Source organism: Hemitrygon akajei, chromosome 7, assembly GCF_048418815.1.
Source record: "Hemitrygon akajei chromosome 7, sHemAka1.3, whole genome shotgun sequence".
Classification (NCBI taxonomy): domain Eukaryota; kingdom Metazoa; phylum Chordata; class Chondrichthyes; order Myliobatiformes; family Dasyatidae; genus Hemitrygon; species Hemitrygon akajei.
Genome location: NC_133130.1, coordinates 95,963,756 through 95,982,939, shown reverse-complemented (window position 1 = coordinate 95,982,939; position 19,184 = coordinate 95,963,756). Strand labels below are relative to the sequence as shown.

At 42.8% G+C, this 19,184-nt stretch overlaps 1 protein-coding gene across 3 annotated transcripts in view; it reads left to right on the top strand.

Moving 5' to 3' along the window:
- abhd12 (abhydrolase domain containing 12, lysophospholipase) overlaps nt 1-19,184 on the top strand; it is a 158,364-nt gene that overhangs the window by 115,471 nt on the left and 23,709 nt on the right. For all 3 annotated transcript variants that reach the window (XM_073051492.1, XM_073051494.1, XM_073051493.1), the window contains 2 exons: nt 6,298-6,335; nt 12,623-12,702. In XM_073051492.1, the coding sequence (XP_072907593.1) occupies nt 6,298-6,335; nt 12,623-12,702 (118 nt within the window). The remainder of the gene's footprint in view (nt 1-6,297; nt 6,336-12,622; nt 12,703-19,184) is intronic.

Genomic DNA, 19,184 nt, shown 5'->3' with positions numbered 1-19,184 from the left:
CAGTGTGCACATGTTGTCACTGGGCAAAAAATTGCACAGTGGAAGACTTCTGCACATACTGGTTATTACAATTTAAAGGGAACATTAGCTGCAAGATGTTCTTCCCAAAGGGGCTAGTGTCTGAGAAACACCAAAGCAGCCCCTGCCATTTCCAGATGTAGGAGTTGGCTTATCCCATCTATCCTACTAGCTGTGGATTTTACACATGTTCAGGGGCCCTTTGGTGCAGTGTGAACTGGTAGCACCCACTTCATATTTTGTGAGTAGTTGGTTCTGGTTGATCCTTGCCAGGCCCTCTGCGAGCTGTTTCTCTACTTTTCTAGCCATTAGTGAGACGGTTGCAGGAGGGACAGGACTGGCAGTTCCATGTTCCAGGGTTCTGTTGTTTTAAACATGATAGAGAAGGAGAGATTAAAGGGGGAGGGATGCAATCAGGGAAAATGTCACGGCAGTGCTCAGTCAGAATAGACAGGAGAGCTTGTCTACACTGGCTACATGGGTGGAACTGAGGAATAAGAAAGGGATGACCACATTAATGGGATTATATTACAGACCATCCGAAAGATTTAGAGGAACAAGAAATATAAGGTTTGATAGGTGATTTTAATTTTCCACATATTGACTGGAACTCCCATACAGTAAAAAGGCTGGAAGTGGAAAGAGTTTGAAAAAATGTGTTCAAGAAATGTTCCTTGATCAGTACATAGAGGTCCCAACTCGAAAGAGTGCAATACTAGATCTCCTATTAGGGAATGGGACAGGGCAGGTGACAGAAGTTTGTGTAGGGAAACACTTGCATCTAGTGATTGTAATGCTTTTAGTTTCAAGATAATTATGGAGAAGGATAGGTCTGGTTGTCGAATTGAGACTCTAAATTAGAGAAAGGCCAAGTTTGATGGTATCAGAAAGGATCTGGCAAGTGTGGATTTGGGCAGGTTGTTTTCTGGCAAAGGGTGTACTTTGTAAGTGGGAGGCCTTCAAAAGTGAAATTTTGACTGTAGAGTTTGTATATTCCTGTCAGGAGAAAACCCTGATTTTCAATAGATATTGAGGCCCTGGTTAAGAAAAGGGAGATACACAGCAAATATATAGGCAGGAAGGAGCAAATGAGATACTTAAGGAGTATAAAAATGCAATTAAGGATTAAAGATGAAATCAGGAGGGCAAAAAGAAGGCATGAGGTTACTCTTGCAGACAAGGTGAAGGAGAATCTCAAAGACTTCTAGAGATGTATAAAGAACAAAAGGACAGCAAGGGATGGAGTTAATCCTCTGGAAGATCAGAGTGGCCATCTATGCATGGAACTGAAAGAGATGGGGAGATCTTAAATGGATTTTTTTGCATGTGAATTTGCTTGGAAAACAGACACAGAGTCTTTGGAAATGACACAAGCAGCAGTAAGGTCATGGACTGTATACAGATTACAGGTGAGGAGGTGTTTTCTGTCTTGAGGAAAATTAGGGTGAATAAATTGCCAGGGCCTGACAAGGTATTTCTTTAAACTATGTGGGAGGCTAACGCAGAAATTGCAGGGGCCCTAGCAGAGATATTTAAAACGTCCTTAGCCACAGGTGAGGTGCCGGAGGATTAACAGGTAGGTATTGTTGTTCCATTGTTTAAGAAAGGCTCTAAGAATAAGCCTGGAAATTATAGGCCAGTGAGCCTGACATTAGTAGTGGAAAGGTTATTGGAAGGTAAGGGACTGGATATATAAGTAGTTGGATAGACAGATACTGATTAGAGATGATCAAAGTGATTTTTGCACATGGTAGGTCGTGTCTAACCAATCTTAGAGTTTTTTTTGAGGAAATTACCAGGAAGTTGATGAAGGCAAGGCAGTGGATACTGTCTACATGAACAAGGCCTTTGACAAGGTCCCACATGGGAAGCTGGTCACGAAGGTTTAGTCACATGGAATTCAAGATGAGGTAGTAAATTGGATTGGACATTGGCTTTGTGGGGGAAGCCAGAGAGTGGTAGTAGATGGTTGCCTCTCTGACTGGAGGTCTGTGACTAATGGTGTGTCACAGGGATCAGTGCTGAGTGTTGTTGTTTGTCATCTATATTTTGTAGCCTGGGGAAAAGTACACACTCAGGACAACAAATACTTTTTTGGGTTTTAATTCCTTTATCTGTTTTAGATGTTTTAATGCGGAAGAGGGTCTTAAAACAAAATGAACAAATTTACAACCAGTTCCTGCCGTTACAATCTCAGTTTAACCTTCGATCCACACCCTTGTGTATCGACGGATTGCGTATGCAGTATAAAAATACATAAAGCAAACCACACAAAACTAATATGGTAGTGGCAATTCTGAAGAAACATAATACAAGCAACATTAGAATCCCACCAACCCTGTACCTTACACATCGCAGCAAAAATGTAAGCGAATACATCTCACCTAAGACGTCTACTCCCTTTTAGTACACACGTGCTTAACATCCAAACAGAGACTAAACATTCACGTTACGCTGTTACATTCACAATTAGTCATGATACAATGAAGTTAGACAAAAGGTACACTTTGGCACAACTTTTACAAGATATTGCCTGGTAGTTAAATTACAGGAAGACTGACCTATTTGGCCGGTAAGGAACTTTGCACAAACCACACTATCCAGCACCAATGCCTTCACTCGTGAAAATCTAAAGCATCCACACGTAAAACATGTCAAATTACCAATATTCTTGATTCACCAACGAGCATAAACGAATTCACATGGGTATCATCAATTAATACTCACTTTTCCTCACCATACCCAGTATCTCTGGGAGGATCTTAATCCCAAAGCCCCACCAGCTGCTTCTGCAGAAAACAAAATGGTCTCCCCACTATCCCACGCATGCGTAATGACATCACCGTCTCCACTTAAAGGCATAGGCAACTGTTCTAGCATTACCCAGATGGATGTCTAAGTTCACTTTTAATGATAAGGAATAAGATTCGACGGTCACCCAGTTACATACACCAACAATCTGGTGATAACGTGGTAAACTGGATTAACAAATTTGCGGAAGTTGGGGAAGTAGTGGACACCAAGGAAGACTATCAAAGCTTCCAGCAGGATCTGGACCAGCTGGAAAAATGGGCTAAAAATGTCAGATGGAATTTAATGCAGAGAGGTGTGGGGTATTGGACTTTGGGAGGGAAAACCAAGGTAAGACTTGCAGGGTGAATGGTAAGGTACTAAGGATTGCGGTAGAATGGGGATCTGGAAATACAGATCCATAATCCCTTGAAAGTAGTGTCAGAGGTAGATAAGGTTGAAAAGAGAGCTTTTGGCACATTGGCTGTCAAAAATGAAAATATTGAGTATTGGGGTTGGGATGTTATGTTAAAACTGATAAGATGTTGATGAGGCCTAATTTGGAGTATTGTGCGCAGTTCTGGTCACTTAACTACAGGAAAGGGGGTGGTGAAGGTTTCAATCAGCGGAAGTGGTGAATGCAGGTTTGATTTTAACACAAGAAAAATTTTGAGAGTCCCATTGATGGGAAGGGTATAGAGGGCTATGCTCCATGTACAGGTCGATGGGGCTAGACAGATTAATAGTTCAGCACAGTCTAGATGGGCCATAGGGACCATTTCTGTGCTAAAGTGCTCTATGACTTTATGTCTACCTCTACTTGCCCTTAGAAAGCTACTGTTCTGAGCCATGCCTTGAACCACTGCAAGCCCCTCCAACAAAGTTAGTAGGTGTAACCAGAGCCAGAGAGCCGTGCCTGTCATGTGACAGCACTGCCCTCACCTGGTCGGAGGTCACACTACCTGCCAGTCAACATTTTGCCCCTCCCAACTAATCAATGCACACTTAACAATTGGCCACCTTAATTGGATTAACCTGTCTAACACCAAGCCATTGGCCCCCTGACCTATAAAGGGTGCTACATGTGCTTGGCTCGCTCTCTTTTGCCATCCTTGAGGGACCACCCTGCTTCACTCCAGGCTGAAGACTGCAGAACAGCGCTGGAGACATGTGGTAACGTGTGCATTAAATAGGGTTATGGGAGCGTTTATTGTTGTCCCGTTAGCAAAGAACCGTGCTTGCCCATAGCCGGGGGGGGGGGGGCAAGTATTGTAGTTACTTTTCCCTTGCTTGTATGTGTACCTGTACTCCGTCCCCACACCGTTTCCCCCGTGTATTGTACTGCAGACCCGACTTTTCCCACGTTCCTCTATTCTAAGTGCATTTGTGCGAATACTGTAGCCACTTGTGTTGTTCCCAAGCTTTTTCTCCCCTTGTAAATAAACTCCTTATTATTAAAACTATGTGTCCAGAGCTCTTGCCTTTGAGACCCAAAGAATCTTTCTTATTTCCATCACAGCAGTAGGTACTTCTAAGGTTTTGGCTTACCAACAATGAATGACAGGGCACAAGATTGTGGTCTGGGACTTAGAAGGGAACTTGCAGATGATGGTATTCCTGTGTTCTGCTATACTTGGACCTTAGAGCAAAGGTCCTGGTTTTAGGAGGTGAATTGCTGTATAGCTGTAGTAAGTGCAGTCATAACATATTGGTGATAGAAGGTATGTCAGCTGCTTTGCCTCAATTGGTTTGTCCTGAACAAACTACCATAGTACGAACTGCACATATCCAGGCAACTATGCTCCATGACATTTTTTGTTTTTGATATCCTGGGCTGGCTTTGAGGAGCCGCTGGGTGCACAGTACCCAACCTCTGAACTATGCCTGCAGAGGCAGTATTTTGTTTGACGGATTCAGTAAAGTGTCTGGTTAATGATCATGTCCAGGATACTAATAATATGGGATTCAACAACAGTCATGATGTCATATGCCAAGGTAGATGGTTAGACTGTTGTTGATGGTCCATGTTTATAGCAACATATATGTTACTTGGCAATTATCAGAGCAAGCCTAAATGTGATCTATTTCCTGTCCGTGAAGTCCCAAATTGCCTCATTACAGAAGGACTTATGAATGGACTGGTATGTGCAGTTGTCAGCAGGCATCCCCACTTGAGCCTGTAGGATAAAGAGCTTAGTATAGAGGGAGCAACTGAAGATGCCTGAATGTAGGACCTCTTTGAATAGTCACCTAGGCTTGGATGATTGATTGGTCTGCAATAATGCCTTTCCTTGTAGGTATGATATCTTGTCAGTTGAGGGTCTTGCCTTAATACCCATAGACTTCAATTTTATCAAGGGTCAATGTTACCTGGAGTCCAAGACAATTGCTCAACCGACCTCTGAAAATCTGAGGCTGTAATAAGGTTGGAGTGGAATCAAATGGAGTCATAAATGAGGCTTGAGAGAACAGTTACTTGTACATTGTGTTTTATAAGATTGCTTTTATATTTATATTTGTGTTATTTTTATTTTTACGGTGTCCTTTATGGATATTGTGTTCTATGCTGCATCAGATCTAGAGTAACAATCTGTTTGTTTTTCTTTACATTCGTATACTGAAGAATGATAATAAACAATCTTGAATCTTGAATGTTCACTCCTGAGCTGACATCAGACCCAGTGGTTTCAGTGTAACTAGTGTGCTCAGCTGATTTTTGATATCATGAAAAATGAACTGAATTGCTGAACACTGTAGGTTATTTTGCAGTGATCTTGGGAGGTTATAGTGAAGGATCATTGAGGACGGAATTATCCATTACGTTAATTGTTTAATTGTCACAAGCATTACACAATATTACAATTTTGTTTGTAGCCTCATAACTTTAAAAGATTGTCTTTTTGGCATGGCGCATTTCAGGAAATTGACTGGCTACATTGTCAACAATGTAGTCAGTGCTATTTCTGCTAATAGTAATGGAGAAGGTGGAGGTTTTGGTGGTGGGGAAGGTGAGAAATGCATCTTGCACTGTAAAATAATTGAGGAAGGTACTGCTAATTAGGAAATGAATAGAGAGGGGACAAGGGAAGATAAATATTCTCATCTCTACCATTTGAGCTTTTGACAAAGATTCTATTACATTAAGTATTGAGATGTTTAAGCAGCATAGTTTCAGATACAACTAAAGAGTGAATATTTTTAGTCACTGGAACTTGTCATTTATGGTTTAGAGTCATCTATTGGATTGGGTAAGCATTTAATAATTGTTAAATTTACCCTTAGGCTATCTAAAACTAACTTCATACACTAAATTGGCTAACAAAAGATTAATTTATTATTTGTAATAGTGAGTAGTTAAATGCTTCAGGTGATGTGAGATGTGGGAAGATAAGCACAGATAGAAGTAGAACTGGGTTAAGATGTTGTGTTTTGCTTAAGCAATGTTGTGCCTGATGATAAAAGTAAAATACAACTTCTCATCTTTTTCAGTGTTGCTACAAATGTTGTAAGGCAGCTGTGTGAAAAAGGTAAGTTGCTTCAATTAACTCATTGACTTTAGGTCCTAGTGACTCTGACTTTCATAATGAAACTCAGTCAATTCTTGGTACTTTCAGCAATACAGCAATAAATTCACTGTAATGCCCTGATTAACATTTTTACTGCTATGCTGTAGGTATTTCATTTTAGCAGTTCTGTAAGAGCAATTGGTTCTGCTTTCAGCCTGTTTGGGTTTGAGCTGAGATGAGGGTTTTTTTTCAACTTAGGAATATGGTGTCAGCCAATCAGGATGGTGGAATTGGGAGAAGGTTGTAGAAAATACTGGGTGGAGAGGTTTTTGTGAGGGTCACTGGTGTGGGTCAAGGTCTTTTTTTGACGGGAGCTGGGAGAAGACAGGAGGGAAGGTGGCTTAGGTGCCGTCCCTGGTGCACAAGGTGCTTTATGGAGATGAATGGCTTCAAGGAGGAAGGACCAATATTCCTGTGGGAGAGCCTGTTTGTTCGAGGTGGATTTCAGGCGACGTTCGGAAGGTGCTGTGTGCTTTCACAGAGACCAAGGGCCCAGCATGTGAGTTAAAGACAACTGCAAGATGAACTCCAACTTATGTGCACATTTGACTGTTTAGTTACGATGGGCATTTTTTTTCTTGAATTATTGTTTGGTTAAGTTAACATTCTTAAATATACTTTCTTTATAATTGTATGCAATGTACAGTCTGTGATTTCTTGCAGATGGCATTTGCCGGGTGGGGGTAGTAAATCACACAGCAATCACATAAATCGGGGTTTGGGTGGGCAGGACATCCCAACCTCATGGGTTGGTGGGACCGAAGTCATATGCACCCTAGACGTATGGAGCTTGAGAAAGGTGGTTTCCTCACCATGGAGTCCAGTGGCTTTTAGCAAGGAGCTAACAGCTGCGTTTCCAGAGATGCCCAGTAAAAAGGGGCTGCATTGTGGGGGCTTTCATCCTGGATTGAATTTGTTGAATCAGTTCAGTTCAGTTCATTTTCAGTATATTGTCATTTAGAAACCACAAATGCAATGCAGTTAAAAAATGAGACAACGTTCCTCCAGAATAATATCACAAAAGCACATAACAATACAGACTACACCAGAAAATCCACATAACGTTTGGTAATCCCCAAATCCAGAGTCTGGAGAGGCTGCTGCGTATTAATATCACACTACCATCTTAGCGCATTCCCCGGAAAGGAGCTCCAAATCCACCAGACAAAACAAGACTACCCAGACACACCAAGTCAGGAGACCAACTCTACCACCCAACAGACCAAAAACTAAAGCTACAAGACCTACACAAAACCACATAGTTACATATAGTTATAGTTAACATATAGTTACAACAGCGCAGACAATACCATAATTGATAAAAAAAACAGACCATGGGCATAATAAAAATAGTCCAAAGATGTTAAAAGACTATAAGTTCGAAAGAAACCACCACACAGTTTCCACAAGTCCTCAGGGTCCCGATAGACTCGTCATCCCACACAGGCAGCAGAAGGGAATACCCCCACTACGGACTTCCAAGGCGCTGCCGGACTTGGCCTCGCAGACGCAGCACACAATGAAAGCTTTGTCAGACCCAGCCTCGCAGACGCACACAGTGAAAGCGCTCCGACTGCAGCGGACTCCGAGTCCGTCGAACCACTGAGCCTCCGGCACAGCCTCTCTGAGCACCATCCTCTGCCGAGCGCACTACGACACCCCCGCCAGCGGCCACTGGCAACGCGACCCTGAGGACTGGGGGCCTGTTCTTCTCAGCAGAGACCCAGACCTCACAACAGCAGCAGCAAAGAAGAAGGCCTTCCTGGAGATTTCCAGATGTTCCTCCATGCTCCCACGTCAGTTTTTCATCAGATTAGGATTGTGCACGGCACCCCGCTTAACAAATAACAGATATCAACTCCGGAGTGGCCACTGCAAACTGCGTCGTGCCGCCATCTTGCCCAGAATGCTGTGTGATCGCTGAAGAATTGATTAAGTGGGTTTGTGTTCAAGCCTGTGTTAAATTATTGTCTGGGAAAGTGATTAAGATACTTGGTCTTGGATACCGCAGGGATTAAGCATTGGTGTGATTCAAAGAGATTTCTTGTAACTAATGCTGTGTTCTGAGTGGGGTAAATATCCGCAACCCAGATGAATTGTTGATTAGGGTTTTAAGTAATGTTGAGGTATTAGGGAAAGTTACGATCATGGAACGGCAGTTTGACAGAATGGCAAGTAAAGAGGTGGTTTTAGTTCAGACTAGCAATGATGTGTTGGGAGTTGATCTGCCTGTTACCATTGGGTTCCTGGGGTGGTGGTGGGGGGGGAACCATGGGACTTCCATACTTTCAGAGAAGAGCATGGTCTATGCGATGCCAAATTGAAAGTCGCGTTTCCTGTAACTGAGGGCAGAGACTTTTTAAAAAAACTTTGCTCTTGTTTCTGCAGAGTGAGGGGAAGGAGTTGTCTGATGTGAATGGTCTAATGAGTCCTTCAGCTGTTGATTTAAATTCTGAGCTCGTTTTGGCTATTACATTACTGGTTGATAAATGCAGAAGAATATTTGTGGAGAACCAAAGTTATTGTAGGCTGGGAGTGTTCTCTGGGGTCAAGCCCACAGCCAGTGGGGAAGAAGGATATGAGGCTTGAACTGAGTAGACGTCTCCATTACCTGATGAATGGCAGTGTTCAGAATATGAAAAAACTGAGACTGATAGAGAGCTTAAGGGACCATGGATATCGTGAGGTTCCCCAAGTCAGAAAATCCATTAGCCACATCAGCTAATTATCTGCAACCTCTGGAAGATGCTTTTGGTACTGCTGGAAGTGCAGCTGTTCTTAGGATGAAGTTTGGGTACACGTTCCAGGAGGAAGGAGCGAAGTTGTCTGCTTACATTTTCAGGTTGGAGAAGTTGCTGCACTGTTTGTTCAGCTGTCTTAAAGAAATTGCTTGAGGAGGGAGCAAGTTGTGAAGGGCGTGCTGTCACATGGCTGTACATATTCCAAAGACCCACAATATGCACCCCTCCATTTTTTACTTAGTTTCTCAGGGAAGGCAGGAGGAAAATGTGATGGGGGAGTGGGAGGCCTCTGTCAACAGGGCGCAGTCTTTGGTAGTAGCCTCTATTGCTAAAGTATCCCCTGATGCCACACAAGTGGGGGTTTTGCAGGATGTTGTGACATTAACTTTGTTGTTTTTAAGTCTTGTTGATGGATGTTGCTTTCTTGTGACAGTGCTCAGTGGTGGGGAGGGCTTTTCCTGTGAATGACTGGGCTGTATCCAATACTTTTTTGTATGCTCTTTTAAGCTTGGACATTGGTGTTTCCATACCAGGCCGTGGTGCAGCCATTCAGGATTCTCTCTGCTGTGTATCGACAGAAGTTTGGCAAAGTGCTGACCTTAAAAGTGTTGCTTACATTTCAAAAGAGAATTAAGACAAACCTCCACATCTGGTAAATTGAAGGGAATGGGTTTGATTAATTCCATGCTTTTTATCAAATTACAATTTGTTCAGTGATTTGATTTGATTTCAGAAGATTTGATCACACAACGCAAGCAGGCTATGTATATATATATTCTTCAGAAGTGCTTACTGATCTGTCCTGGCAGCCTCCCCAGCGCACACCAATTTCCACCCAGGGCTTCTCCTTAATAGCTGTGTAATAGCATCTAAAAGGTTGTCACAATTCAACCTCATTAAGCTGCTGACCAGAAATAACTTTAAGGTTTCTAACTCCTTGACCTTGTGGTTGAGAGGTACTATAAAGAGAGCAAAGCATTTTGATCCATGTACATAAATCATTAAAGCATTGTGTATGGATGTGAAAAGCAAATAAAAAGGCAAATGGAAGGTGGCATCTTCACAAAGTGGTAAGAATTCAAAAGGGAAGCGATACCACAGTTATGGTCTGACTTCAAGCAGACAACCAGTTTCAGTGATGAACATCAAACTGAATTGTATAATACAGAGGGTGATAGAAGTTTATAGGGGAAAGGATATATTTGGAGGGGGAACAAAGAAGATAGACCAATGTGAAATGGTGAGCAGCCTTTGATCAGCTGATTGGTGCAAGGGTCTGACTTTGTTAAAGAAAGAAAACAATAATTCAAATACAGGAATGTGTCTCGATGATATAATGGCTTCAGAAACTGTTTTGTGTTCTTCTGCTGGGTATCGTGGGCATGCTACGTTGGCGCTGGAATGTATGGCGACAGTTACGTGGTTCCCTGAGCACACTCTCGGATGTGTTGATTGTTATCACAAACAACACATTTCACTGTATGCTTCGATGTATATGTGATCAATAATTCTGAAGCTGAATAAATCTGAATATGCCCAATGTTTTTCATTCTGCAGATTAGTACCTCAGCCACTAATCTGTTGTAGTTTATAACCATATAACAATTACAGCACAGAAACAGGCCATCTCGGCCCTTCTAGTCCGTGCCGAACGCTTACTCTCACCTAGTCCCACTGACCCACACTCAGCCCATAACCCTCCATTCCTTTCCTGTCCATATACCTATCCAATTTTACTTTAAATGACAATACCGAACCTGCCTCTACCACTTCTACTGGAAGCTCGTTCCACACAGCTACCACTCTCTGAGTAAAGAAATTCCGCCTTGTGTTACCCCTAAACTTTTGCCCCCCAACTCTCAACTCATGTCCTCTTGTTTGAATCTCCCCTACTCTCAATGGAAAAAGCCTATCCATATCAACTCTATCTATCCCCCTCATAATTTTAAATACCTCTATCAAGTCCCCCCTCAACCTTCTATGCTCCAAAGAATAAAGACCTAACTTGTTCAACCTTTCCCTGTAACTTAGGTGCTGAAACCAAGGTAACATTCTAGTAAATCTTCTCTGTACTCTCTCTATTTTGTTGACATCTTTCCTATAATTCGGTGACCAGAACTGTACACAATACTCCAAATTCGGCCTTACCAATGCCTTGTACAATTTTAACATTACATCCCAACTCCTATACTCAATGCTCTGATTTATAAAGGCCAGCATACCAGAAGCTTCCTTCACCACCCTATCCACATGAGATTCCACCTTCAGGGAACTATGCACCATTATTCCTAGATCACTCTGTTCTACTGCATTCTTCAATGCCCTACCATTTACCATGTATGTCCTATTTGGATTATTCCTACCAAAATGTAGCACCTCACACTTATCAGCATTAAACTCCATCTGCCATCATTCAGCCCACTCTTCTAACTGGCCTAAATCTCTCTGCAAACTTTGAAAACCTACTTCATTATCTACAACGCCACCTACCTTAGTATCATCTGCATACTTACTAATCCAATTTACCACCCCATCATCCAGATCATTAATGTATATGACAAACAACATTGAACCCAGTACAGATCCCTGAGGCACACCACTAGTCACCGGCCTCCAACCTGACAAACAGTTATCCACCACTACTCTCTGGCATCTCCCATCCAGCCACTGTTGAATCCATTTTACTACTTCAATATTAATACCTAACGGTTGAACCTTCCTAACTAACCTTCCATGTGGAACCTTGTCAAAGGCCTTACTGAAGTCCATGTAGACAACATCCACTGCTTTACCCTTGTCAACCTTCCTCGTAACTTCTTCAAAAAATTCAATAAGATTTGTCAAACATGACCTTCCACGCACAAATCCATGCTGACTGTCCCTGTCTATCTAGATAATTATATATACCATCGCTAAGAATACTTTCCATTAATTTACCCACCACTGACGTCAAACTGACAGGCCTATAATTGCTAGGTCTACTCTTAGAACCCTTTTTAAACAATGGAACCACATGAGCAATACTGCAATCCTCTGGCACCATCCCCGTTTCTAATGACATTTGAAATATTTCTGTCAAAGCCCCTGCTATTTCTACACTAACCTCCCTCAAGGTCCTAGGGAATATCCTGTCAAGACACGGAGGTTTATCCACTTTTATATTCCTTAAAAGCGCCAGTACTTCCTCCTCTTCAATCGTCATAGTTTCCATAACTTCCCTACTTGTTTCCCTTACCTTACACAATTCAATATCCTTCTCCTTAGTGAATACCGAAGAAAATAAATTGTTCAAAATCTCCCCCCATCTCTTTCAGCTCCACACTTAGCTGTCCACTCTGATTCTCTAAGGAACCAATTTTATCCCTCACTGTCCTTTTGCTATTAATATAACTGTAGAAAATTGTACCACACCAATGAAATGTTATGTGACTTGATTCCTGATGTAGTCAGACTGTAAGATGTTTATTTGTTTCTGGTTTTGAAAAACATGGCTCCTTTTATTTGTAGGTACCCCTCCAGGTGCCTTAATTCTGGAATCTCCTTTCACTAACATTCGGGAAGAAGCCAAAAGCCACCCTTTTTCACTGGTAAGTAGCATATTATTTCAAATGAAGTCTTAAACTATTCATTACAGAGCAAAGAACTATAGATTCACTCCAATATTCATTAAAATAAATTCAAAGCTACATCTCGATCTTCTGTATCACTTAAGCAACAAAAATGTATGTTGAGATTTCTCTTTATTATTTGACATTAGAGTACAGATGAGATTGAGGCTTGGGTTAACAGCAGCATGATTAGAAATTTAATTGCATGACTCCGTTTGCTTCTGCACTGATTGAAAACAGTGTTACATGTTACATCAGATACTTTCTGATGAAAAATCACACCCGCAATGCTACAAGTAATTGAAAAAAAGTGAAATGTCACCAGCTGTGTTATCAGATAAATTCTGACTCAATCATGTACACAGGTTTTAGAAGAGGTAACCAAAAGTTTAGCCAAGGGTGTAGATTTTGAGGTGTGGAGGTTAGGTTAAGGGGAGGGGATTTCCAGAGTCCAGGCTTCTGAAGTTAAAGTTGTATTCTGTGGGATAAAGGGCATGTTTTCTGCAGAGCAATATATCTGTGAATATCAAGTTACAACAAAAAAGCCGTACTTATTGAAACCCTGGATCAAGTGCTATTAAAGACATAATTATATACACTCTGTGCTGGTTAATCATCTGGACCTAATTTGTTATGCATTTCAAAAACCTCATTTATTGTACCTTGTTTCTTTGCTTTCAGGAGCAAAGCTGGGCAGATTGTAAATACAAATTGACTGAACTATTTTAAAGCTGAAGAGCCTTTTTTTTTCAGAGAGGCATTCTATTTTTTATTCTAATAAAAGCAACGGTGTACCAGTCATTTTGCATAAGAGTGTGATTTTTCTAATCAATTAGACATGGCAATCACAGAACTGTGGGAATGTATAGTGCCGGAGGAGTCTGTTTGGTCCATTTTATCCATGTTGGCTGAGAAAAAGCTATTGAGAATAAACTTATTTGCCAATGTTTGGTCCAAAAGTTGTATGTTATGACAGCTCAGTGCTCATTGACTGTTTTATAAGTGTGGGCATGTTATGTTGGCACCAGAAGGATGGTGACACATGTTTCGATGTACATGTGACTGTAGTGTAATGTATTGTGTGGAAACATGCATAATTCACAACCACCAACATTGTGCTGGGGCTCACTTGAAGTGGCTGCTCAGATGTGATGATGTAATGACATAAAGTTTTTTTTTACCATGCTATTATGTTCTGTGTTTGGTTGGCAGTAAAGGAGTTGTAACGGTTTCCCTTAAACTTAAAACGCCTATGCCATTTCGTTTGCGAAAACCTACAATGGTGACCCCAATGCTCTAGGACAATTTCAGAGTTACTCAACATGTCAGCCAATGCAGAAGTTGAAACTGCTGGAGTTTTGGGATCAAAATGCCGTCAGTTGGTTTATGCAAACTGAAGCCCAGTATGCACTGTGAGAAATCTTCGCAGATGACACCAGTATATAATAGCATCACTCAGTAGTTCCACTGCAACGAGAGTAGTGAGTCTGCTCGAACACCCACCTGAACGCGAAAAATATCGCACGCTAAAAACTATGTATTACAAACTTTTGGACTATCGGATTCTGAACACTCTCCTTGCCTGGCCTGGAGGTGGCTAGGCCTTCAGAGCTAATGGACCACATGCTGTCTCTCCTGGGAAATCACCATCCTCGTTTTATTTTTTAAAGAACTCATTATGCAGCATATGCTTGATCGAGTATAAAAACAGCAGACTTGGGTAAAGCTGGTCTTTTTTGGTGGCTCAGGTGTGAGAAGTATGAGTGTCGGTGTCAGAGCCCCACATAAGTCAGGAGAGAGAGGTTAAAAGGACCAGATTCAAGCAGGGGTGGTCTTTTTGGGCTGAGCAGACACGGAAAGTGTTGGCATCAGAGGCCAAACTCAGCTGCAAATAAAAGGAGGGTAGGCTCAAGCGGAGCAGCCATTGTCAGAGTATGCTAGTGATAGAGTGTGAAGGCTTTGGCTTAGCAGGCTTCAGCATGAAGAGGAGAAGGCACAGTTAAGAAAAGGTAAGCCTTTTACAAGTGTATAGTAATCAGGATGGAATGCTCCTCCTGTCAGATGTGGGAATTCGGGATATCTGATGGTTTCCCTGATGACTACATCTGCAGGAAGTGCACCCAATCTCAGTGCCTGACTGACTGGGTCTAGAATTAGATGTTGGAGCTGGAGTTGGATGTACTCAGGATCATCCGGAAGGCTGAAGATATTATAGATGAGACTTTTGAAGAGATGGTCACACCCAGAGAACAGGCTTCAGACAGAGGATGGGTGACCACCAGGAGAGGCAAGGTGATTAAGAAGTCACTACAGGGTTCCCCTGTGGCCATTCCCTTCTACAAGTAAACCTCTTTGGATAACAGCAGCAGTCAGGCTGGTGGCACTGTGGCTAGCTCTGAGACTTGACAGGGAAGGGACTCAGCACAGATTTCCTGTGTGCTCAAGGACTGTTAGTTGATCTTGAGAACTGTTGGTTTGCGGATGTCAAAGACTTTGGGTCGTTACCCTACTCCCCCAGTTAGTTCTTGGCTTGTGCGCAGGTCAAATAGCCTCTGGGCTTCCCCTTCCATATGGTCCCTAAGTCCGATGGTGGTTGCTGCCCATGTAGCAATTATCAATGTCCTCACGAGGTCACCCCCCCCCCCCCCCCATTCGTTACCCAGCCCTACATATCTAAGACTTTTCGGTACAGTTAGACAGAAAGTTAATTTTTTCTAAAGTTGGCTTAGTTAGGGGCTACCATCGGGTGCCTGTGTGCTTGGAGGACATTCCCAAAATGGCTGTGATAACCCTGTTTGGCCTCTTTGAGTTTCTGCACATTCCATTTGGACTGAAGAATGCAGCACAGACTTTCCAATGGCTGATGGACTCTGTATTAAAAGACTTAGATTTTCTTTACGTTTACCTGGATGACACACTTTCACACCTCCGTACACTTTTCGAGCACTTAAACCAACATGGGTTGATTATTAATCCTGCTAACTGCCAGTGTGGGTTGTCAACCATTGATTTTCTTGGCCACTGCGTCTCCGCAGAAGAAGCAAAACCCCTCCCTTCAAAAGTAACTGCTATTATGGATTTCCCACCACCCCACAGAGTTTTTAGCTATGGTGAATTTCTATCACCACTTCATTCCATGAGTTGCTGAACTTGTGCTCCCTTTGTATGGTGTCTTTAAAGGCAATGCCCCTAATCATGTGCTTGACTGGTCAGCAGACATGACCAGAGCATCTGATGACACCAAATGAGCTCTTTCCAACACGACTCTACCAGCACACCTGCGCCCTGACGCTTCTGAGGCCATTATCACTGACGCTTCAGACTATCCTGTAGGTGTTGTGCATGAACAGTTTCGAGGCATGTGGCAGCTACTTGGCACCTTCAGCCAGCAGCTCCATCCCCCTGAAAGAAATTACAGCATGTTTGACCATGCTCTATCTGCCTGAAACGTCATTTTTGTTTTCTACTAGAGGGTCGCCATTTCATGGTATTTATTGACCACAATCCCCTCGAGCAGAGGATGACCAAAATAACAGACCCTTGGTCTGGATGACACCAATGCCACCTGGACAACGTATCATATCAAAACTGATATTCAACATATCAAGAGAAAAATAATTCCATGTCTGATTGTCTCTCACGGCCAGCTGTTGAGGTCAACTATGCTAGCATGGCAGCCGACCCAGAGGTCCAAGCTTACCGAACAGCATTCATGGGCCTGCAGCTGTCTGAGATTAAGTTCGGGGAAGCTGAGGTTATTCTCCTGTGCACCAAAGTTTGTGTGGCACGGCCTCGGATGGGGTGCAGCCTGTGTTGAGTGCCAATGGAAGAAAATTAGCCATCATGTTTGGGCACCATTGACACCTTTTGAGATCCCTGAGTGACAGTTTGACCATGTCAGTTTGGATCTGGTTGGTCCACTTTCCCCCTGCCCCTTGTGGTTTCTTGCACCTCCTTACCATGGTGGACTGTACCACCAGGTGGCCAGAGGTCGTCCCTCTAGCATTGGTGAAGACCACAGACGTGGCTTCTGCGTTTATCAGTACCTGGGCTGCTTGGTTTAGCACCCCATCAGTTATTTCCTCTGACTGTGGTTCCCAATTCATGTCAGACCTCTGGGCTGCAATGGCCCAGAACCTCTATGTTAGGCTACATCAGATCACGGCATATCACCAGCAGTTCAATGGCCTATGGAGCAGTTACACTGTCCTTAAAGGCCGCTCTTAGGGCTTCCCTGGCAGATGAGTGTTGGCATGATCATCTCCCATGGGTCCTGCTGGGGCTTAGAGCAAAGAGGACTTGAAGTTATTCACCGTTGAGTTGGTATACGGGCAGCCATTATGAGTGCCAGGTGATTTTATTCCTGATGCCACAACTGCCTGGTTGGCCTCTCAACAGTGTTCCTTCCTCCTCAGTAAATTCAATTCCTTTGCCCCTATTTCTACCTGCCATTATGTCATACAGCACTCCTGTGTTCCTGTTGACCTACATTCTGCTCTTTTTGTTTTTGACTGCCGTGATGCACACCAACATCCCCTTATGATGGCCCATTCCTTGTTTGGGAACAGAGAGAAAAGACTTTTATCATAGATAGGAAGGGTAAATCTGAATTATTTAGGTTGATTGCCTTAAACCGGTCCACCAAGATTTGGAGGATTCTGCTACTATGACATGACCATGAGCATGTCAACACACCTCTGGATGAGCCCGAGTCATCTGCTGACCCGAGCTCCGGACAGGCTCACAATTCCAGTTTTGGTGAATTCTGGTATTGGGGGTGTGTGTAGGGTAATGGGTGGAAACATATGCATAATTGACAACCACCGACACTGAGTTGGGATTCACTTTAAGGGGCTGGTCTGATATGATGATGTTATGATGTATAGTTTATTACCATGCTTTTATGTTCTGTGTTTGGTTGCCAATAAAGCAGTTTTTATGGTTGCCCTTAAACTTAAAAAGCTCTGCTGTTTCTATTTGCCAAAACCTGCATGACAAATAAAGTTTATCTTCTATTCTCCTCCTCGTCCTCATCCTCGTCCTCCTCGTCCTCGACTTCTTCCTCCTCCTTCTTCCTCCTTCCTCCTCTTCTTCCTCCTTCCTCCTCCTCTTCTTCCTCTTTTTTTGTGTGGCTATGCCTCAGATTTAACAGAATAGCACTAAGGTTAAATTGAGGAATGGCTGCATTCTGTGAGATTGGGAGATTGAGGCAGATCTGATAGGCCATAAGATATAGGAGCAGAAAGGCTATTCGGCCCATGGAGGCTTCCCCGCTTGTCCGTCCTTCTCAGCTGCATTCTTCCCTTGAGATGATAAGATGGTCACAGCATCTTCCCCTGGTCAAGCCAAAGGTGTAATTATTCATTCTTTACCTTGTTTACCATCCCAAGACAGTGCTAGATATTCAGAACATTAAGTAATGCAGGTCTACCCCATCAGTGAGTTGCCCAATAGCAATGGAGCTGAATTTGTTGCATACCATGTTGTGTTGTGGCCTGGATTTGTTGCATATCATTGTTGTGCGGTCCATCAAATGGTGCAAATGATTGCCTTGGATGTTTTAATTGTGATCGCAAAACCCTGATGGACGTTGGTAATGCAGAATACTGCAAGTTGGTTCACAAATTAATTGGTGAGACTGATGGCGGGGGAGCAGCTTTGCCTTGGTTCTTTTGCAGACCGGGCCCTCGTGCAACCACCCAGGAGAGGAGTTGGCTGTATTCATGTGTATGGTTGAATGACAGTTAAGCTTGAACTTAGAACTTGATCCTTGATTTCAACCTTTGAAATCTTTACTAAAAAAGAACTTTGCTTTAAATGTAGCCAATAACTTGGCCTCCACAGCTGTATATGGCAATGAATTTCACAGATTCACCACCCTCTGGCTGAAGAAATTCCTTCTCATGTCTGTTCGAAAGGGATGTCCTTCATTTCTGATGGTGTGCCCTGTGATTCTTGACTCCCCCCACTACAGGAAATGTCCTCTCCACATCCAATCCTTTAAATATTCAATAGATTTCAATTCTTCTAAGTTCCAACAAATACAGCCCCAGAGTCATCAAAAGCTTCTCCTGTGTTAACTCTTTCATTCCTAGGATTATTCTCATGACCCTCTTCTGGACCCTCTCCAATGCCAGTGCATCCCTTCTTAGATAAAGGGCCTAAAACTGTTCACAATGGTACAAGTGCAGTCTGACCAATGTCTTGTGAAGTCTCATCATTACACCTTATTTTTGTAGTTCTAGTTCTCTCGAAAAGAATGCACTTTTGCATTTGTCTTCTCCTAATTTGTTCAAGTCCTTCTGCAGACTCCCTGCTTCCTCAACACTACCTGCCCAACCACCTATCTATGTATTGTCCACAAACCTGGCTACAAAGTCATCAATTCCATCATCCAAATCATTGGCATATAACATGAAAAGAAACAGTCCCAATAGCGATCCCTGCAGAGCACCACTTGT